The 23975-nt window shown below is 38.8% G+C and overlaps 1 protein-coding gene across 12 annotated transcripts in view; it reads right to left on the bottom strand.

Moving 5' to 3' along the window:
• ELAVL2 (ELAV like RNA binding protein 2) overlaps nt 1–23975 on the bottom strand; it is a 135846-nt gene that overhangs the window by 38469 nt on the left and 73402 nt on the right. For all 12 annotated transcript variants that reach the window (XM_079927941.1, XM_079927947.1, XM_079927939.1 and 9 more), the window contains one exon: nt 1779–1882. In XM_079927941.1, coding sequence (XP_079784067.1) covers nt 1779–1882 — 104 coding nt within the window. The remainder of the gene's footprint in view (nt 1–1778; nt 1883–23975) is intronic.

Below are 23975 nucleotides of genomic sequence, written 5' to 3'. Positions count from 1 at the left end.
ACAGTACTATTAAAAGGTTAATCTCTGTGACACAAACAGAGAGCGTGCAAAGAAGTGTGGACAATTAGAAAAAATCATCCAGATTGAAAAAACAAGGTCAAAATAAACAAGTGTTTGCAATCTTAGAATGGATTAGAAATCTAATAATCAGACGGTTTGTACGTAGGACATTTTCTTGACCAAGAAACATGCAGAATCTCGGATATCTTACATCCAAGTATATTTGGGGGCCACTGCATACAGTTTCCTTTAGATGAGACAGTGGTGGGAGGCATTTTCCCTCTGGGCCAAAAAATATAAAGAACAAGATGTCAAAACTACCCAGGGCTAGTGAATTACCTTAACTGACAACTCTGAGAGAAGCAACTTTTTTTTTTTTTTTTTTTGCGGTACGCGGGCCTCTCACTGTTGTGGCCTCTCCCGTCGCGGAACACAGGCTCCGGACACGCAGGCTCAGCGGCCATGGCTCACAGGCCCAGCCGCTCCACGGCATGTGTGATCTTCCCAGACCGGGGCAGGAACCCATGTCCCCTGCATCAGCAGGCGGACTCCCAACCACTGCGCCACCAGGGAAGCCCTGAGAGAAGCAACTTTTAAGCACAAGATGACACTGCATTTCCAGATACCTGAGAAAATGAGCAGAAATCTTCTAGACACGTCTCTAAGCTAGATGGATACCACAGTCAGCTGTGGCTAACTTCCCCTTACCACTCCAGGCGATGGTCTGAGCTGAGTTCTTAAATCAAGGGTGGAAAATAGGTTCCAACTTGAGTCAATTGACAGAGGTTGTCTGGAACACTATTTTGAAAAAAATACTTGGGAGCCTCATCCAGACTCAGTGAGAAAGACTGATGCACTGGGCAGGAGAGGGAAAACTGATGGCACGTGAACTAAGCTTCTGCCAGAGGCAACGTCCCTTTCATATTCTAAAGGAAAAGAAATCTACACAGCAAACTGGATTAACTTCTTATCCAGAGAGAATTTACATCAGAATTTCAAAAATTCAAAAAAGCAGGAAAAACATCCATAAAATTATTTACCATTTGTCTTGAAAAGAAAACTGTAACAGAAAAAATAACCTGTGTGGCATGTACACTCTTCTAGTCAGTCTCCTCAAAGTAAACTGAATCTGCCAGAACAGAGTCAAGCTACAGCCCAAGGACATGTTTTTCTATGACCCAAGAACTAAGAATGATTTTTACATTTTTTAATGATTGGGACAAAATTAAAAGACTATTTTGTGACACATGAAGATTACATGAAATTCAAGTTTCAGTGCCCATAAATATAGTTTTATAGGATCACAGCCACATCTATTTGTTCATATGGAGGCTATATCTTCTTTCAAGCTATGAGGGCAAAATTGAGAAGTTGTGACACAGACTGCACGGCCGGCAAAGCCTAACATATTTACTACCTGGCCCTTCACAGAACAAGAATGCCAACCCCTGTGCTAGAAGAAATGGTATAAGGTTTCTTCAAATTATAGGCAAGTAATTCTCTATCAAAGAAGGAAATTTAATTCAGTAAGTTTCATAAAGTACTTATCTGAGAAAGTTGCTGCTCTGTCCCTTTGTTAACACGTAATTACATGTAGTACTCATGAATAAAGTTTCCCTCATCATGCAACAAACAAAAAAATTCTGCTATGCCTCCCAGAGAAGTGTCCATATGGGCACAAAATGAATAAAGGAAAGAACTGCAAGTAGACCTTAATTCTTTTAACCTCTGTTCTGCAAGCAAATATAAAAAAAAAACAAAAAAAACCATAAACTTACTTTTATTGTTTTGGTTTGAAGTCTCAATCCATTCAAGGTGTTGATAGCTTTCTCTGCATCCTTAGGGTCAATGTAGTTCACAAAGCCATAGCCCAAGCTCTGCCCTAATGAAAGGGAATGGGAAAAAGGCATACATTAGCTCTACACCACTGATGACAGACATCCACTTTCATTCTGGCATATGGTCTTGTCATTAATGCCAGCACATTCTCTCAATAGAAAAAAAAAGTCTACATTAATTCTTCTAGAAATATACATGTGGCCTTTTTTCATCTCCTGTCTATTACAGTTGCAAGTTTAAACATCAGTTAGAACTCAGCAAGCTGCGCTGTTTAAAAAACACACATACCCAAAGTGTTCCATCATACATGTCCTGCCTGAGCCAGAGCACCCAGCAGCAAGGCAACATTCAGCTTCGGAAACTGTGGGTGCAAGTCTCCACTGAGCTGCTGTGTGGGCTTCATGGGCACGACTTTTTCAGCTTCAGTTTCCTTACCCATAAAATTGGAAAGTGAAAAGCATCAACCAAGAATCTGTCAGTGTTCTGTACACATTACCCTGACAAATTTACAGCCTTTACCAAGTACAATTATTTCAGATTCTAAAACGGTGGAGAATCGTGAGTATGTGTGTGTGTACATGTAATATATGTGTGTATATGCATAAGTACATTAATTTTAGAGGAGCTTATTCAAATAAACTGAATCCAATTTTCTAAAAGGGGTCTGAAGACCTAGCTAAGGAATACAGGGAAATATGAACACAAAGATTTACACTTGAGGACATCCAAGCCCATGAGAACATGTGGAAAAGAAAGAAAAGCATAAACAAAGATAAAAAACAGAATAATTCTGGAGTAAGAGTTGCTTCCAAATGAGTCTATTGTTGCTTTTATCCATCACCTGAGCCCTCTCGCCTCTGGCTCACTGATGTGTCCCGACTCTATAGGAAGTAACAAGAGATCGGAATCAATGGAACGCACAGACAAGTAAAGCCAATCCTAAAGGTCTCCATTTTTCAACTAAGGGCAAGTTTCTCAGTTTGAAAAGGCGAGAGACACTATACGGGTGGTGACAAAAATGGACATTAAAAAGATTTAGTCTACTAAAAGTCAAACCAAACCGATTGAGGGTTTCCTGGAAGATTCCCAGTAAAGGTCCAAATACTTCTTATTAATTACCATTTTTGGATCAATTTCATGGCAAAAAAAAAAAAAGGGATTTTTTTTTTTTCTTTTAAGCAGCACCTTAGGTCCAAGTGGTTATGAATACAGATATTTAGAATAGGCTAACCAGAGTGGTCAATGTGGTTCTTTATAAGTATACAAAAAGAGAGAGAGAGAGAGAAGGCTAAACACAATGCCTAATAACCATGAAAACTTGGGATTATATTTTGGGGACCACAATAATTTTGAGGGGATAATCATTGCTAGCTTATACCCTTTTATCAAATTATATTTTTTTCTGTTTTTAAAAAAGGGGGTTAGGAGAGAGCTAAAACTAATTCAGTTCTTTTTTTTTTTCTCACACTACTCATATAGATTGTGTTTTACTCGAGGCTCTGTTTTTTAAAAGTTGCATGTGAAACCACTGCATTTTTAAGCATTCAGTTTTTTCCTAATTTGACATTTATCATGTGTCTATTGCATGCACAGTGCCCTCTTATGAAATGTGTTGCAGTTCTGTTGTCACTGAGCAGGATTCAAATAGGCTGAACATTAAAAAATCTGCTCAAAGAAGCTGTTTATGATGAAAAGAATACAGGCTTTGGAGATAAACACACAGAAGTTCTAATCCTGGCTCTGCTGTTTACCAGCTGTGTGACTTTGAAGAAACTACTTAACCTCTCTGAGTCATTAACTTCCTTATTTCTAGAATGAGGATAATTCCTACCCAGTGAAGTTGCTAAGGCAGTGATGAGAACATTCACTATTGACGGAGGTAGACCACTCCAGTCAAAAAATAAAGTGAGGAAAAATAACATATATCTACTACATGTTAAGGAGTTTACATGTATTCATTTAAAATTAAACCAGAAAGATGCTACCAATATAACAGGGGAAGGAAAGGCAAAGTGAACACTGGGTGGTTTTGTCACACTGCTATTCTATAACAAAATTAATCAAATTATCAATTGTACTAGCATTGAGTCCATTTCTCCTACCTACCCTCTCCACCACCCTCACACCTGTATTTTGGCAGCTTCTAATCAAAGTCCTTTCTTAATCTTGGTACACACTGGAATCATCTACAGAGCTTAAAAAACAAAAACAAGAACAAAAACAAAAACTAATGCCTGAGTCCCTTTCCCCAAGTTTTTCTTTTTAAATTGGTCTATTATGAAGCATTGATACCAGGTTTTTTAAAGCCTGGTGACTCTAACATATGCAGCCAAGGCTGAGAATCACAGTTTTAATAGTGAGAGATACTCTGAGGCTGCAAATAAGGCTTCTGGGAGCTCTTAGAGGGGCCAGATGCTGATGGTCTGGGCATGCGAAGTGACGCTGCAAGAAGACTGCCTTTTTTACAGATGCATTTTTAAAAAACCAGTAGATGTCTTTCTTCTAAAATCTTCAAGTTATCCATCACTTCAGAGAAACAGTTTACTGCCTACCGAGGTCACTCTCTAGCAGAGCAGTGCCTGCTGGAGTTGGGTCACTGGGTAAAGTAAAAAATCCTAACCTGCTTAGCTGTCTCTTGCCCTGTCCTCTGAGCTCTTACTCCTAGCACATTGTAGGCACTCAAGAAGTTTGCTAAATGCACGAATGAGAAGCGCAGTGGTGTTATTAATTTAACCAAAGGTATTATCATCAATGTCACCATCAGATGGTCTAGCCATTGAATGAATGGGTCTTTGACCTGACCCCCTCAAGCAGCCATGGCTAGTTTTAATGAGGAGTCAACCAAATTTCAACTGTTGGAAATTGAGTAAAATCAATATTTATGCCCAGATGAGCTCTCTGCCACAAAGTTTCTAATTTGCTTAGTGGTAGTATTAGAAAGAGCAACACCTGCCAATTAGTATTTAAGGTAAGCAAAATGTTATTACTACCCTAAGTAAAATAATATGAAAGGAGATATTTGCTGCTAAACGGCTGCATTCCCAAATCCACTGTAGTAGATGCATTAACATGTTGGCATTGGAACTACAAGGGAGTTAGTAACTTCACAGATTTTCATTTTAAAGTGAGTTAATCAAGTCAGCAAATATGTGTTGGATGCTTAAAATACACAGAGGCATCACAAATGATATAAAGATAGGCAAGACTCTCCCCATTCTCATCTTTAAGCTGTGTGGTGTTCTAGTGTTTAATTTTAGCCTCACACTGATCTTGTGAGATACTCATATTCTTCCCTGTAAGGAAGAAATGGTATCTGAAGCTGGGCAAGGTCAATCAGCTTCCTTAAAGGAAAAAACAGGCAGAAAGTGGTGGTCAGGACTTGAATCCAAGACTCTGAAATGCTATGTTCTTCTCCCCTCAATTCACAACTAGTTTATATCTGAACCTGGGTCACCTTCAGTATGCCTGAAATATAATGTAACCACACATTTTCTAACAGAGCTCTACCACAAAAACTTGTTTTGAGACAGTTGCCTACTGTCTCAAATTCCAGTACTTCTTGTGCAAATATCAATTTCAGTATATATGAATTCCTACACTGTTATTCATTCCTATGACAATGTAAAGGCACCTTATTTATATAGTGCCTGTTTCAGATTATTATGAGTAGAGTTTTAATAAATAGAAGCAGTAGCAAGTCAAACATCAAGAAAAAATATTTAGCCTGGACCCACTTTTTCCCACTTTTGTATGCATCAGCTAGTAACAGTCATAAACTACCAAGGAAGGCTTGGAAACCAAGCATCATTTAACCATATCCTCCAAATCTATTTTTCACGTCATTCTGAATTTAGAATGTGCATATTGACAATCTCAAAACCAAGAATCACTTCTTTAAAAAACCTATAAAGCTCTACATTTAAATTCCAAGTATAACAATTATGGAAACCAACATGATCAAAAGAAACTTCTGAACAAAATGACAAAGCTAAGGCTCACCCCAAAAAGCCTTCAAGACAAATAAATCCTGTCTTTAGAAGCCAAAAAATTCCTCTGGTAGCTGAACATCAAGAATAAGGTCAATGCCACTCGTCCCCAGCTATCCTCACAAGCTACTCGTGGTCCCATGCTCTTAGGGATTTTGGAAGCATTAATCTAAGTCTTGGTCCTAACAGTCACAGCTGGGATTCTAAAACTTCACTATGGAGGAAGGTATCTCTACAGTCATAGGACTAAAACCTTCAAAAGCAGGTACTGAAAGCTCCAGCTCAATACCGCACTTCCGCGCATGGTATTCTGTAGACAGTGTCTGTGTGGATGCCTTCTGTTTTGCACCCTTCTTTTTAATCTAAATATATGCCACAGAGAAGGATCACTTCTTCACAAGAGACAGAACAATTACTTATAAACTGTTCCTTGGCATAAGGAGAACAGTTATAAACAGGCTGCTTAGAGCCATGGTCAAGTGATCTAAAGCACAGAGCTGAAACACTCCAAGGCCTCTGAATGGGACTGAGGCACATTGAGAGCTGCGCGGGGGTCAGAGCAGGAATAGAATCTGTTTAGTGACAAAGTGCTAGTGGGAAACACAGTAAACTCCAATTTATCCCAAACGGTGCATAATTCAAAGCAGCAGCCGTTCCCTTGCCACCTACATTGCTTTTAATAGCATACTTTAATTACAAATTTAATTGCATATTTTAATTAAAAATACACAATCTTCTGGACCCATTTAATTCAAAGGTCACTTTATTTAGTCTTTTCTATTTCACATGATTATCAATGTCCTAAGTATCAAATTACCCCCTCAGGTTTAAAGGTAAAAGCAATAGATCACCAAAATTCTTGATTACAAACCTGGTACATAAATTTAATTTTATCCAACCAATATTAAGTGAGACCCTTCTCAACATGGAATTGTGAAAAATAAAATTCTGTATTTAAAAGTCATCCTAGGGCTTCCCTGGTGGCGCAGTGGTTTAGAATCGGCCTGCGAATGTAGGGTTCAAGCCCTGGTCCAGGAAGATCCCACATGCCGCAGAGCAACTAAGCCCGTGCACCACAACTACTGAGCCTGCGTTCTAGAGCCCGCGAGTCACAACTACTGAAGCCCACACGCCTAGAGCCTGTGCTCTGCAACAAGAGAAGCCACCGCAATGAGAAGTCCACGCACCACAGTGAAGAGCAGCCCCCGCTCGCCGCAACTCGAGAAAGTCCGCGCACAGCAACGAAGACCCAACGCAGCCAAAAATAGATAAAATAAATTTTAAAAAAAGTCATCCTACATATTTCTCACCAACATTCAGCATTCATTTGTTCAGTGATTATAGAAAATCTGCTCTTTGCTAATCCCTGAGGATAAGCAAAGAGACAAAAAATTCCTCTTCATAAAACTTACATTCTGGTAGAAGGAAACAAAAGAACAAGCTCTACAGTATATATTACAAGAGACTAAGGGCTAAGGAGAAAAAAAGCAGAGAGAGGAGAGCTTGGAGTGCAGGGTCAGGGCTGCTGACCTAAATATAGTGGTGAGCGCAGGCCCCACCCTGAAGATAACATTTGATCCAACACTTCAAGGAAGTAGCTCATAGTTTACTAGGGAAGCTGTGCAAGCAGATTCATTTCAGTGCAAGTTCTACCATAGGGGTATCACATCCCGTCTGTTCTACCAGCTAAATCTGCCCCCACCCCAAGCCCCAGCCCCTTGGCATTAGCACAGGTCCTCATGTATTATTCTAATTTGGATTATTGCTACAATATCCTAACCCATCATCCCTTCCCTAGACTCCTGTTAACTCCAAAACCAGTCATTCTCAACTGTAATGTTGTCTGGGGTATCTTTCTAGAAGAAAATCCCAATCACACTCTGGTTTCCAAGGTCACCATCAGCTTCTTGCTTACTTCTACTACTCCTATACATACGTATACCCTGAAACGCATAATCAGTTCCCTGTGTCTGGAATACACATCTCCAACTGGCCAGCCCTGACAAATCCTTTAGGACTTTCTCTGAGACCATTTCCTGCCACAATTTGTCCCACTCCCAATGCTCACTGTTCAGTGCCCCTCCCTAGTCCTTCCACAGCCTTTATATTATATACCTTTATCTTAATACGTATGGGTATTGAGTCAATTTGGATGTCGCCTCCCTTAGACTGTTGAGCAAGGGCAAGCTGAGCATAGTTCCTGATATAAAAGACCTTAGCATAGATTATTAACATGCTCATTGAAACAATGAATGAACGAACAAGCTAATAAAAAAAGAATGAACAAACGAAGAAACAGCCATCTGCCTTCCAGGAACTTACGGTTTAGAAGAGAGATGCCCTTATAAACATGCTCCCCATGTCCCTACATCGTACCAGATGGTTACAGAACAAAAGGAGACAAGATGCTCAAATGTTACAGTATTCTGTCTTTGTAAGGGAGTGATGTAAAGATACATTTTTTCAAACAGTTCATGTAAAATTTTTCATATGAAAATTTTCTACGAATACCATTTAAATAAAATCTCAATTTAAAAAAATAATGTCACCTAGAGTAATTTGATAGATTTACATAAATCTGTTTCACAAATCTGTAAGTATAAATTATGGGATGTCAGCATATAATTTTGTTGAAAGTGCTTTTTCACTAATATAATTAAGTCTGCCGAGACTATTCATGTACAAGTCAAATAAAATGCAGAGTGAATTCTGTAAAAACCTAGTAGTTGAATCAACAATAAAAGGTGACTATGCTGATTGATGTGTATCTATTATTTTATTTAAAGCAGTAGTAATGCTTTATGAAATAAAAAGGACAAAAGCAGCATGACTCTTTTCTAAATCCCCCAGTAAGCAGAAACAGGTCACTATGGTCCTCTCTGACAAGCAAGACTATTTGCAAGCTGAGGTTTAATAATGTAACACTTAACAACAACAACAAAAAAGCAAATTGGGAAGATACACTGTTTCTAAACATAGTCCCTATATAAAACTGCATCCCTTAACAAAAAAAGCAAATAATTTGATTTAGGAAAACAAGTTTTCACTCCAAGGGGGGACAATTTTTGTTTTTAAAGACAGACCCACTCCTTTCCCTCATTCTAACACCATTCTTCCCTCCTCCCCCAAACACAAAATGAAGTTGCAAATGTGTTGTGTTTCTTCAGATGGACTTTCTGTTCTTGGGCACTGGTTTTGTGTGTCTGTTCAGACAGGCTGTGCACTGCAGCTCTGGCACCACAACAACATGCACCAGACTTTACAAAGGAGCTTTCTCAACATCTCAGATCTGATGTGTAACAAAACCATGCGGGTACCACACATCAGGGGAAAGCTTTGAGAGAATCTTAGAAGAACAGAGGGATGTAATCTTCTCCAGTCTCTCCAAATTTTAATTCCTGACTTAGCCTGAGTCTCCTCAGATGCCAGATGCAGGAGGTCCTTCCATTTAAATATTCAACTAACTCAGGTCAAATTAAACAGGTCCTCCTCACCGCCCTCTGATGGGAAAGATCAAATTGTGAGGCAGAGAACTGGTGAGATCCTATTACTACAGACCAAGCCAGACTCCCTTGAAAGCTCGGAGCATTTTTACCAGCTTCCCAAAGGATATTACCAGGGATTATCACCAGGATGGAGAATTCAACCTAGACACTCACATAATACAGAAAACAGATGGCTCACCAGAAGACTCATCTTCTACCCAACTGCTAATAAAGCTGGCCTGAGACTAAAGAGCCCAATATTTTAAAATGGTTTTCAGGACTTTACAGATATATTCAGATAACATAGAAGAGTTTAAATCGTAACTTTTCTGCTGAAATCAAAGTTGTAAACAGTCATCACTTGGTAAATATTACCTAAGTAGCCTAATTCGAGAGGGAGCAGTTAATGATCTCAAGCACCGGAGCATTTTCCTACTGAGTTAATTTTAATGGCCACATCTGTCCTCCGATTATACAACTGGTAGAGCTCCATTTTCCTATAGTTCCAGTCCCAGTAATTATGAATCTGCTGGCAATGCAGCATGACCTTGCTTAAGTTGGCAAAACTGTGGGTTCTTAATACATCACCATTTCAGACGTTAAGAACTCCCACACAATTCAGTCTTAGGCTTCTGAGAACAGCATATTAAATCCTCTAAATTCTCAAATAGTGCATATGGGTACTAAGATGTCTTGCATCGGAGACCAGGAAGAATAGGAAAAATGATCTTTATTTAAAGTGGGAAAATAAACTATTTCTTCTAGTACACCATCTTAAGAGAAGACTTTAACTTGGACAAGGTTCTCTAGCTTGAGAAAAAGTATTCGAATATGATATTATAGCATCTCAACACCATTGTTAAAAACAAACAAACAAAAAACAACAAAAAAACAGTTCTCATTACTCTCTGATTTAGGTAGTTGCTCTAAAAGAAAACTCAGCAGGCCTACCTTCAAACACTGGAGCTATCCCCGTGGTGAAAGCAAAAGCCAGAAAACTGTTAGTTGGCCAGAAAGTCAGACCTTACCATTCAAAAAACGTTAGGATATTAACATACCCTGAGCTAGGGCAAAATCAACTCTCAGTTAAAGATCTGAGTCTGCTACAATAGTCTCACTTCGTTTCTTATAATTAACTCTATACAGATTTCCCCTGCCACACACACACAAAATGGGGCTTGTGCGGAATTCCTTGGCAGTCCAGTGGTTAAGACTCTCTGCACTTTCACTGCCGAGAGCGCAGGTTCAATCCCTGGCTGGGGAACTAAGATCCCGCAAGCCGCAGGGCACGGCCAAAAATACCCAAAAGAACAAAAAGGGGCTTGTGTTACCTGCTTTATTTTGTGCTTACTTAAAAAGCAGTAGAGTTGTTCAAATAAATATCATTTGAGATGAGGGCCAGGGAACTATACTCCTCAAAATATTACTGTGGTAAAGAGGGAAACCAGTTAACAACTGCAGTAGTAAAAAGGGCATCTGCTGTTGCTTGCACTACCAGCTGGTGTCAATCTACACACACACGGAAATCCGTAAGCAGTCCATCAAAAAGCAGTACAGCTTCTTAATGTGCTTCTCTCTTTGTAAGAGATTTTTTAAAATTAGATATTGCAAGAAAAAAAATGTAAAGGCCCTAAACACTATAATTAGCCCAGTGCCCTTTCTGAGCTGTATAAGAGAGTTTTGCCAACCACTATGGTATGGTGTTTTGTCCAGAAGAATGGGAAACATTAGTCAGACCATGCAAATCCCACCAGGTCCACATGATTTAAAAAAATTGTTACAGAGGGTAAGTTTTCTTCTTGAACACACAATGTTTTTTTTAAAAAAAGTCTCTCACTCGCCCCAAAGTTAAAGGTTCACCAGCCAAAACCTTCCAATAGGAAAAGCTCTGTAAGTCTGGGAGAGAAGTCTGTTCCCACTGCCCCATAAATGCTTTTTTCTAGCTTTCTGGAAGCAAACAGTACCACTACCTAATTATTGACTGCTATCAAGCATCTTATGAGCCTTGTATTACATAGAGCCAACATATTTAATTCTCACAACAAAGCTCTCTGTAACCCATTTTACAGTAAAAACATGGAGGTCCTGAGATATTAACTAACTTGCTCAAAAGGCACAGAGGTAGCTGGTAAGTGGTAGTGTAGTTTTCGAAACCGTAATTGACTTATCCAAACTCGGTCTTTTCAGCATACATTTCACTGCCTTTGGCCAAGCTTGGGAATTATTTTGAGGCAGAGTCCTGTGCATCCAAAGTACACAACTTTTCAACCAGGATATTCATAATCTCCAAATACACCTGCATTGTTTTTCTTGTTCTTTGTCATGTAACTGATTGACTGGAACTTCACCATTCTTTCTCAATCCATCAAGACACTATGTATTAAAAGAAAAAACCACGAAAAGGTTTATCGCCCCACAGGTACATAAACCACTTCAACCCTCAAAAACAAATCCATCACTACAAAACGCATAGATTAGAGATCTCCGCATTATAAAAATATTCATTTAAAACAGGACTTGCTTTACATACTCCCTTTTCCAGAAACTCAGAAAGCAATTCTTATGGCTAAAGCCAAACGTGTTTGCTACTGCCAAAATCGTCTCCCACACAAGACACTTCCCTCATCAGCAGATTGCATTGAAATGCTTTCACACGCATAGCATGGCTTTCTAGCTGTAGAAAAGCAGGTGGGATCAGTACCACATGGTCTCTGCCCTCTAAGATCTTAGCTCAAAAATTTAAAGCAAGACAATAACCAAGAGAGATGCAGGCACTTACTGAAGACAGAACACCTATATTTAATCACTGGCGTTTCAAGCTTAACCAGGATGAACTTGAAGAGAAAGCTTTAGTTGGTTCAAACAGAGGAGGTGAAATTTAAGGAGATTCTTGTCAGAGAAACTGTGGAAACAGGCATATGGAGAAGAGCTAATTGGTGGAGAAGTACAGAGGAGTTTGTTAGACCAAAGGCATACTGAACAACAGGTAGTCTGTGCAGAGGTAAGAAGCAGACCCTCCATCTTGAGAACTGGGGCACCCCATGTAAAGGCTTGTAGTGGTCATACTGTAGGATGAACCAAGCAGGAAGTGACGATGAAACACATGAGAGAAACCTACGGAGGTTAACTTTGGCGGATTGAACAATCACTAAGGAGACACAGATCTAGCATCAAGGAGACTCCTGGGGAAGAAGCCGTGACAACCCAGAACTGGGATCTGACCCCAAATCCCTCTCAATAAAGTCCCCAGAGATCTCTAAAAAGACAAAAATGAGAGGATGAAAACTCATCATATCTTTCACAAGTCCCTACAAATCGCCCCAATCCTAAATCGCAAACTCCTCATCTGGACAAATCCCAGCCCAAACCTTCTATTCCTAATTCTCCTATTCCACAAAAACTTTTGTTCACATTACAGTTCTCTGAGCCCCTGCCAAATACACTTGTATCTGAAAATGAGCCTGATTAACTCAATCCAAGTGGCCTTTTCCCCCAAAACTGAACTTTCGGAACAAGTACTCTTTTCCTTCAGAGGGCCTTCCAGATTAAGGGCCAGGATTGGAATTGAAAGCAACCCCTCAAACCCCAGGAGGGTCTGTATTTCCTTGGCGCGATAACGTCTCACCTTCACAAGAGTAACAAGACACAAGGAACCTTTAGAACCTTAGGTTAACACCCTGACATGACTACAGAACCACCCTCCTAATGACCTCTCAAATATTCATTCACTATGAATCTAACAGGGTGTAGATAACCTCCAGCCAACAAAGAGCAGCACTCAAGATGACGGCCCCAGGGAAGGCTTATGATTTCTGAGATCTCTTTTACAAAGCTATAAAAACATATGTACCTGAATGCTCCCCAACTCCCAGTTAAGCTGCTATTATGAGTGAAAGTGTTAATAACCACCCTAAGTGGGCGCAAAGTGTTAACAAACCTCACTTTGACATTTTGTGTAGCAATCACGAAGTTATACACGACTTCTGAATTCACACACATATCTAAGTCCTTTACATATAATATGGTAATACCAAGTCAAAAAATAAAGATGGGGAGGGAGGAAGGCCAGGTCATTTAAGGAGGAGACACTGGAGAGCACTGTTATCATCAAGAAAAGAAAGTTTCAAATAAAGTAAAAGCACATAGTTCACCTTCTTATCTGCATCACTGATAAAGTATCCTCCATACAAGTGACAAGGCTTCCATCTGGGGACAACTCTCCACTTTAGTTCATTTTATTTTAAATAGACAGACCAGAATGAAATTACTGATATTTTTAGCAACAACAAAGGAAGTAAAATTCCAGAGGAATCCATTGTCCCCAATCTACACAAAGATTTAGGTATAAATAACATACGATTTTCCTTCTCTCTGTACAGGACATTTTGTTTAGTCTATATTTAATAAAGAAAGGCAGTTACATTTCCAAGACGATGTGAGGAGCAGGGTTTTTTTTCCTCCCCCTCAATTTAAAATAGTCACACAAAAGCACTGATTTTTATACTTAGGAGAAATCCCCAAACAGACCAATTGTGTTTTGGCAGGTTAGGGTATAAATGCTGACTATAAAGGAAACCTATTTAAATACTGCAGATACAGCTTCAAGGACCTCAAAAAAAGCCCTCTCTGAAGCAGTAAAGAGGAAAGAATCCCAATGGAACGAAATCTATAGAGGAAGCTGAGCAGGACACAGTAAAAGTGGTAAAGGCTGCAAGTCAGGTGGGAGCCATGGCTACCATTAAGTCAAAGAGGTGCCCTGACAAAAATAAATATCCACTTTGTTTCTTGCTAAGAGACAGCTATGTTACAGCAAACCACTCTGAGACCCCAGTGCAATTTCTCCCCCAATTAACAGATGGCATCTAAACAGAAATACAAAAGGGGCCAGCTCTTGCAACTGCCACATTCATATCACACAGAAGCATCTCTTCCACAATCACCTAGTTTAAAAGTTGAAAGAATTAGGTCCTGTAATCCTCTAAATTAAAAATTCACAAAAACACAAGGACAGAAAAGCAAATGCTTAAAAGATTTGGCCTAGACAATCATTCAGCACACAAAGGTGATGCAGCACTGTCCACAGCAGCATCACAGCAAAAGCACCATCACATGGAACTAGAGAGGTGTGTCTTTTACCACTGACTAAAAGTATATTAAAAATGAAATATTCAAATTATATAGTCCACAACTTAGTATACCTGACCACTGCTGCTAACTCCTGGATACATTAACCCTGCGAGACAGGAAAAACCTAAACACGAAAATAATCTTTTTAACTTGTTACCATTTTATTGTCTCATATACCCACAAATCTACAAGCAGGGTGCAGGTAAAAAATTTTATTCAAGAAGAGCATCTCAACTAATTCAACTTAGGAACTTTTAAAATGTTTTCTTTCATCTGCTATTACTAAAGTTACTGGACTACTTGCTTATTCTCATATCTGAGGTTCACTCTTGGGGAAAGTGCTGTGTTTTCATGGCACCAGATTAGTATTAAGGACCCTCTGGATGTGGGAAAGCAACTTCTACAGACAGAGCTTCTAGGTTTTAGGGGCCATATTACATAATTCTACAAACACATTTCAAGATTAGGGCAAAGACAGGTAACAGAAGAGCGCTCATTCATACTAATTCATCTTTCTGCCACCAAGCGTCCCTTAAAGAAAAGGGGTCAAGGAGTTTATGGCCTCCTGCTAAGTCTAAGACCTAGATCCATTAAATGATACCTCATCAGTGACAAAATCTACCTTGCTCTTGTCAAGTAAGTTTCACAAATAATTTCAGACCTGTGCATTCGAATCAGTCACCTTAAAGAGCATCCTATTCAGGAGAATGCTATACAAAACACTAGGTATTTGACTACAAGTACATCACTCAAAGATTTCACTAAACACTAGTCTTTAGTTCATTCTAGTATGCAAAAACCTTTAGTGTCGAGGAGTTTTCCTATTTTGTTGCTGACAATTTCTTACTTGCTATTTTATAAAGCAACAGAACACTAAATAGTTATATATTACAAACTAATCTCCTTTCTTTGGGGAAAAACTTGAAAACCTCATGTATGCTGCCAGATCACTTACTAGTTAAGTCCTATTCCCAAATATAATATAATGCTTATTCTACTTCTCTTAATAAACACTAACATTATTAAGGTATTCCATATATACCTAAATTACCAATCTTACTTTCCCCAAGGAAGAATATTTCCTAGCAAGAAACCACACATATATATACTCTGAATTGCATTTCGTTAACCCAAAAGCCTTCTATACTTTATTTGGGTTCTTGATCCTCTGCTCTTCCCTAAAAAACATACACCTAAAACTAAAGGAAGTAAAACTTGTATTATGGTTTAAAAAGTTTTATCATCTTACAGTTGTGACTTGTGTATGTGTAAAAACCTCAGACATCTCTGAGATTTAGTTAAGATTCAGATAAAGATTGACTGGTTCTAAACAGCATTCTTTTGAAGCAAGGAAGAGGGGCAAATTATTTTTCATAAGCCTCCACAATATGAAAGATTACATTAAACATATAATTTAAAAATTCAATTAAGTATTCTATGCTACTTGGCCATCTTAATTATAGTCCTTCCACTCTTAAAACATGGGAATTAACCCATAATTTCTTCTCTTTCCTAGCAATTCAAGACTTCTGGTTGAATATCCAGAAAAAAAACCCCTAAAGGTTAACCACAGTGATAACTATATTAGTTACCAAATTTCGTCAAATAATTGTCCTTGGTCAAATTTTAAATCTTACCATAAGATATAATTACTTCCCAATCTTGACTGCTGCCTAAGCCTTTGATTCCATCATTCCTTACAAAGCTAAGGTGTTCCTTCATTTTAATTTTCTATCACTTTCATCTAGGATAAAAAAAAAAAAGTGAAGCAAAATTTCTATGGAAATTCAAATCAAGTGACCAGGAGCTAAGTGAGATTTTTACAATCTCCACAGGATTTTGTTTTCTGAATGCAGAATCTACAGCCTAATTAAGGTGTTATTCAAAGATTTTCTGTATCATTTCCTAAAACCTGGTAATATGTTGGCCAGGCCATCCTTCTTCCCACCTCCATGCTGTGTTTTTACTTAAAGCTACTTGAACAGAAATCCCATTCTAATCCTCTAAAGCTTACATAAATATCTTAACAGGTTGCATGGTAAGAACATAAAATTGATCGTATTTCAAACAAAGTTAAGATTCTGCATCAATGATTAGAAATAAAAATACAAAAATAAAGCTAAAACTAGAATTTAATCTTTTCAAAGAGAACTGAAGACTGTTCAAAAAAATGGATACTGATGATGTATACCACTGACTCTATGGAACACAGAAATTTAATGCCTCTAAGCATACCTATGTCCCCACATGGCTAGAAACCAAGGGGTTTTAATTAAATGATGACTAAGTAAGCAGAGGGAATAAACGAAGGTTAATCACAAGCAAACTTGTTTTTCTACAAGGTATATGCCTCTCATCAGCTGCTATAAACAGCAGGAGCCACCGAACATTACTGACCTCTGAAGATTAACCAGCTGAGTGACCACAGAGAATGCCATTACTACTGGTGATCTCACTCAAGGAGGAAAGTAGTGACCACAAAACATAATGAAATGGGGGAGAAGTCACAAGATGTTATTTAGGACAGAATATCAATTATCTTCATTGCACCTACGACTTTTGCATAATTATATCAGAACTTCGGTTTCCTCCACCAATGACAATGTGAATCAAATATGAGTCAACTCTTTGAAAGATAGAGCCAAGTGACTTTATAAAATACACATACGTATATACCTCGCAAAACAGAGACAGACATCTTTACCAATAGCTTTTGTTTTCCTCAAAGCTAAAAGTCTCAGGGCAAGTAAGCGGTCAGCTTGGGCAGTTCATCTATTATAGCTATGACAAATTTAACAGGTTCAAGGGAGGGAAAACTGTGACCCTACAGACACTGGGAAAATGGTCAGGATGTGAACCCTGGAGAGTTACTGGCAATAAAGAGTACCGTACAAAAAGGGGTAATTGTTTTGTTAGAAGTGAAAGATAGTCCTTAAACAACAACCCTCAGACTCCATCAGAGGTAAAAGCTGTTCCAAACAAACCAAAATAAAAGTAAAAATCACAACACCTTTATCCCTACGAAGCAGTAATATGTCTGCGTATCTGATGACTCTAGACTGCAGCTTAACTTCTTCCACATCATAGGTGCTTTAGAGAATCTAGTTGAACACACATGGTATGTTAAAGAACTAAAAATTCAAGTTAGAATGATACAGGTGTGAAAGGTATCCAACTAACTGGAAATATGACCTGAGCCAAAAAAGGGCTCAATCTCCCATTTCAATTCAAATAACTTCCTAATGGAAAACTTTCTGGTCTAAACAAGATGTTATCTAGAAAGTAAGGCCTGGAACCTGCACCTTCTTTGACAGCCCTGTGTGGAAAGATGGTGAGTTCAAAACAGGGACTTCTAAGCAATTTCAAAAGTTACTTTCTTATGGATCAATGTGATGTCAACCAAAAAAAAAAAAAAAAATCAGTAAGCTTACTTTTGGGTGTGTAGAAAAGTAAACTCTGACACACAGAGACAGAAATGTGAATTAAGCAAGAATTGTTTCACTAGAGTTCTATATTATAAGTAACATAAACTGACTCTAGCTAACTAGCAAAAGGGAATTTATTGGAAGAGGCACAGAAATTTTCAGAATCAATAGGGGTTAGGAACCAGGCTCCAGTGGGCTAAGTAGTGAAAAGAACAGCCATCATCTCAGATCTAAAACACACAGTCTGATGAGATGGGTCACCATCACCATCTCATCCTTCCATCACTTCCTTGAGGTCTTGGGAGAAAATACTTAACTGATTTTGCTTGCGTCCCATACTGGCCCCTTGTCTATACTAAGGCAAGGACAGAGAGCACCTGTCTCTTGGCTTCTGGAACTATACTCCCACCAACTGTACAGCAGGAAAGAGAATACCTCAATATGGAATGGTCTTATGAAATCAGAGAGACAATCTTCTCTTGCATCCATGAAGGGTCTTACAAATTTCTCCATACAAACTGAAAAGAAATACCTCTCTTACTTCTGATCAAATAAAAGACTGCTTCAAAGATTGACCATAAAATGGAATAATCAACAAATCACTAGTGGACCAGACCATCCCCTGCATATAGAAAGCATTGCTTCTAACTCCTAGCTCAAAAACAAAAGAAAGTCACCAGTTTAGAACATTCTGCATCTCCCTCTGCAAACTATGACCAGTTCCCTCCACCTCTACCACACCTTAAAAATAAGGTGCAAAAAATGTAAGAAATTACATTATCAGAGTATGTTGTGACTCAGGATCTCTTTAACAGATAGTCACTACCCTGAATCAAGTACCCAACACTGGCTGATATTCTCCAGCATGCCAAGATTCTTAGTTCGACAAAGGCTGCTAACCTGAGTCACTTTCACCACTAATACCGGTCAAGAACTTACAGCTCCAGAGGAACATCTTCCCTATCCCAATAAGAGGTCTTTGGTAGCTCGCCACAAAGAACGCAGCGCGGAGAAGTCTGCATGAAGCCTGAATTAAGACCTTAAACTATAAAAAGTATTAACTTTTTTTTATTATTTTATTACTTTATTAAAGCCTCCACCGGGGGAGCCTTTCTGCTAAGTCTCAACTCATGGAATTGCTCTTTAAGTTGTCAATAGCCAGCACTGAAAATAAATACAGTCACTAAGCGTGGAATGATGTTCCTATAGACAGCAGGCATCTGGCAGATGCCAACAGAGAAGGCAGGAGGCGAAGATATGAGACCGAAAATTTTAAAGGAAGACTGCTCTACTCAGTAGCATAGAATCTGAAATAATGTAAAGGCAGAAACAGGCCACCACCTGCCTCTAAATTCAACCTACATCAGCATCTGTCTCCCAAAGTTGCTGCAGGAAGATGCTTAAGGCTTTCTTTACTACAGTAATTGTTCCTGTGGTCTAAAAAGGAATGTCCCTGGCTGGGTTTTTGGGGTTTTTTTGTTTTTTTTTTTGGTTGGTTGGTTAATTGTTTTTTTGGTGCTTTTTTTTTTAGGGGAGGTGGGATGGGGTGGGGTGGGTAGAAGGAGTGCTGGGGAAGGAAGAAAAATAGAAGGAAAAGCTAAAACTATAGAAGAGAATTTCTATTTTTCCCTCTTTGGCTCCTTCTACTAAGCAACAGCTTTCTGCCAAGATTTCCTTCAGGTTCTCAGTGGAGGAAAGGATGAAGTGAGATAAAGAGAAAGAAGTCTGGAGCCATCGCCCTGTGTCCCAGGACACCCCTGAGGCGGTCATCCCTGGACGCTGTGACTCTCTGGGAGAAGAAGAAGTAGAAAAAAAGTGTGAAGGCAGAGAAAACTGCTGGAGAGCAAAGCTGCTTTAGTTCTATTCTGAATCTACCGTGTGTGCCACTGCCTCTTCTTCCAGGTGGCCTGCCGTTATGCCATGGAGATTGCAGGCAACTTCCAAAAGAAGAAAACAAGCCTGAACCAGGCGGGACCACTGCAAAGGGGCGAGATGAAATCCCTGCAAGTAGTGAGCAATCTGATTAAGTACTGCACAAATTCACTGTTTTACCTGGATATTCCTTTTATGGGAAACTGGCAAGAACTAAGTTTGAAAACAAAGAAATTATTTCAAAGGGAGGGGTTGATTCCTAAAGGCAAGTTGAAATGAAAGGAAATAAAATACACAGAAAAAGCCCATGGTCCAAAGAAAGAAATTTAGTATCTCCTGAAACTATTACTGTATATACAATATATATGTTATAAGTATTATATATATTATTTTTAAAAGTATTTTAGAAGTAAATTATATATATGTGTGTGTGTGTGTGTATATATATATATATATAAAAAAAATTTACTTTTAAAGTACTTTGGTAGGGCTTCCCTGGTGGCACAGTGGTTAAGAATCCGTCTGCCAATGCAGGGGACACGAGTTTGAGTACCGGTCCTGGAAGATCCCACATGCCGTGGAGCAACTGAGCCCATGTGCCACAACTACTGAGCCTGTGCTCTACAGCCCACAAGCCACAACTACTGAGCTGCAACCACTGAAGCCCATGCACCCTAGAGCCCGTGCTCCGCAACAAGAGAAGCCACCGCAATGAGAAGGCCACGCACTGCAACGAAGAGTAGCTCCTGCTCGCCACAACTGGAGAGAGCCCGCACGCAGCAATGAAGACCCAACAGAGCCAAAAATAAGTAAATAAAATAAATAAATTTATAAAAAATAAATAAATAAAGTACTTTGGTATAACAAATACTGTACAATTTCACTTTTTACTTATATGAGGTACCCAGAATAGGCAAATTCACAGAGATAAAAAGTACAATGGGGGCTTCCCTGGTGGTGCAGTGGTTGAGAGTCCGCCTGCCGATGCAGAGGACACGGGTTCGTGCCCCGGTCTGGGAAGATCCCACATGCCGCGGAGCGGCTGGGCCCGTGAGCCATGGCCACTGAGCCTGCGCGTCCGGAGCCTGTGCTCCGCAACGGGAGAGGCCACAACAGTGAGAGGCCCGCATACCAAAAAAAAAAAAAAAAAGTACAATAGTGGTTGCCAATGGCTTGGGGGAAACAGGGTGGGAGTTACTGTTTAATGGGTACAGAGTTTCTGTTTGGCATGATGAACTGGTTCTACAAATAGTGGTGACAGCTGCACAACATTGTGAATATACTTAATGCCATGGACCTATACACTTAAAATGGTTAAAATGGTAAACTTTATGTTATATATATATTTTACCACAATTAATTTTTTTTTTTAATTTGTCATGAATCAGTGTGATGTTATTTATGTGCCAGTAGCTTTAATTCTAGGAGTGGTCATCTAACACACTATCCTGAATGCACACACAGCCCAGGAATAATTAACTAGCAAAACACAAGAAAGGACCAACCTCCAAAAGTGACTAGTTAACAAGACTATCTACTATCCATATCTAAATCAACAACCATTTCTCTGCTAATTAGTATAATGAATGTCAAAATGGGTTTTAGTTCCTTAAGCTACTTATTGTTAGTGTAATGAGAGTTAGAAATGGGGTCTCATTGGTAAAATCAAAGGTATTCAAGATAGCAGATGTGCTAAAGTAGTTTACAAACACTACCCACCCCTGTATAAACAGGACACAAGAATCCAAGATGGCTTTAACTTGTACCCTTATGGATAGGACCCCTAAATATGAAATGGTCCTGGGTTTAGCCTTTGTTTAGAAGGATTTCCTTTTGCATATGCAAACAGAGGGCACAGATCCACACCTCTGGAATGCTGTCAGCCTCAAGTGAACATTTCACAGAAGGTGTGTTCGAAGCACCTATAAAAGAACAGAGAACTGGGACTTCATTAAGCTTGCAAAGTAACTATATCAGTCACTTAGGGCCAGCTTGCTAGATGTCTGTACATGTGGCAGAATTTGGTCTTGAGAAACAGCTAAGCCTCACTCCTCCCTCTTTGATGTTTACTTTCACCTACCCAAAATCACCTAAGAACTGTATACACTAAATTAAGTTCATTTGCAATATCTCACCACCACCACCCTCAAAAAAAGGCGGGAGGGACTCTAAAACTCTGCTGTGCAGCTCTAGAAACCAGGAAAGAATATTAGATGCCCTCCTTACATGATGGCTATGTCCACATAATGTTGTTTTCCATAAACACTTAGAGAAGTAAAATTTCAAAAAAAAATCAAGGAACCTAAGCTCAGAAGATTCCACATACTGATTTTTAATAGCTCATTAGGTCTGTTTTTAATGTTCCCAAATATGGAATTGGGGAATATAATGCAGTGAACAACCTTATCATGCCTTTTTGGAAAGGCTTCCAATTTCCAGCACTTACAAAAGGAAATGTATTGATAAAAAAACACAGTAACAAATCAGTATTGACAATTCTGTATTTTAACCTGATCACAACATGAATGAAGGGAATTTACCCCTGAAATAAAGGCCCAGAAATAACAAGAATATAAGGGTCTAAAAAAAACAACCCTGGTTAAATATCTTGAGGTTAAATGTTAGATCCCAAATCATTCTGCTTGAAAAGGTAATATGCTGTCTGCACCATACATGTCAGAATCCCTAAGTACTATGCTTAAGAAGAACTAACTTTGCAGTTATGTTCACAAGAGAAAAGTCACAGAATTCTAGGGCTAGATACGATTTCAGATCATTTAGGAAAGTGCCTTTATTTTATAGAAATCAATTGATCTGACACACCATAACCAGCCTATTTAGATACATTTTAAAGTGGACTAAAAGCAACTATAATTCATTTTAGTGGTATGAAAAAAGCTCTCAGAGACAAGTATCAGGGTTAGGAAGAAGGATTCAGAACACAGTACCTTGGAGGCCAGTGTTAATGACCCAGTGACTCCTTAAGACTGGATTTAAAGCTCAAAACGTGAAGAAATGAAGTTGCTCCCTCAGGCTCCAGTGACCTTGAATACAATGAAATGATTCTGGCTTACCTGTTTACATGCAGATATGTCTCCTTTAAACCTTACTTTAAAGGGAGAATCTGACTTTCTCAGGATAAATCCCGAAGGTCAAACAGGTTGTGAAGAGTCAAGGGCATCACCACATCTACTCTACAAGGTAACATAACCAGATCTATTGCCTCAAATGAAAAAAATGCAAATTCTAGTTGAGTTGGAGTGGGGATTGGGGATGGATACAAGTCTTGTGAGCCATATACACTCCCCCTTCAAAATCAAAGCATTATGTAGAAAACAGAGTTCCAACAAAAAGTACAATGATGAGAAAAGAACTCATTAAGAGCTAAAAATAAACTCTAATTCACAATATGCATAAGGATTTAACAAAAAAAGGAAAACAAGATGTAAAATTGCATCTGCTAAGTTAACCATGCCCTCATGGAAATCGCCACCCCCCCTTACACAAACTAGAATCTGTAAAATCTGTGATGACTGAATAAAGCAATGCTTTAAATGCTTTCAATGAATATTTCAACAGAAAGAAAACAAAGGGACAGCCATTTTTTTTCTAAGTCCTCTGATCTGCTAACACTACAGGAATACTGGGCTTCTTAATATCCACACACACACATCTCTATTTCTCTACTTGAAAACCTTACTTTATGAAATTAGAATATTTAGTACTGGTATTTACAATTTATATTAAAGGGGTATTAATCTTAAGGAAGAAGCTGTCAGTAACAGTGAAAACAAGCCTCAGTTAGTTTTCATCTATCTGATACCTCATGGCTCTATTTAACAACTTGCGGACCTTCCAGATCAATAACACTCCACTGGGGAAGCTTGGCTTAGAGTACGTCCATATTTTAAGTCAAGCTAATTCATTCTGAATAACATTCACACAATACCACACAGAGCAATAACTCCATACTCCAGTGCTCTAGTTCAGAGAAGCTGGTGTAATATCATTAATCATCTTTCTGGGCTCACAAGTCCTGCCTTGTATTTCCTAGTCCCACTTTGTCCCACTCCTAGAAAATCAATTTTGTTCGTCAAATCACCTAGAAAGCAAAGAACAGGAAATTAGCTTTGCAAACTTCCCACATCATGAGAAAATCTAAGAATTCTAAAACAACAGATTTATTTGGAGATTTTTTTCAAAAATCAGTTTACCCAAAGAAAAAAACATCTACAACTGTC

Source organism: Stenella coeruleoalba (assembly GCF_951394435.1).
Source record: "Stenella coeruleoalba genome assembly, chromosome: 7".
NCBI lineage: Eukaryota > Metazoa > Chordata > Mammalia > Artiodactyla > Delphinidae > Stenella > Stenella coeruleoalba.
Note: the sequence above shows the minus strand (reverse complement) of the source record. Positions and strands in the feature narration are given on the sequence as shown.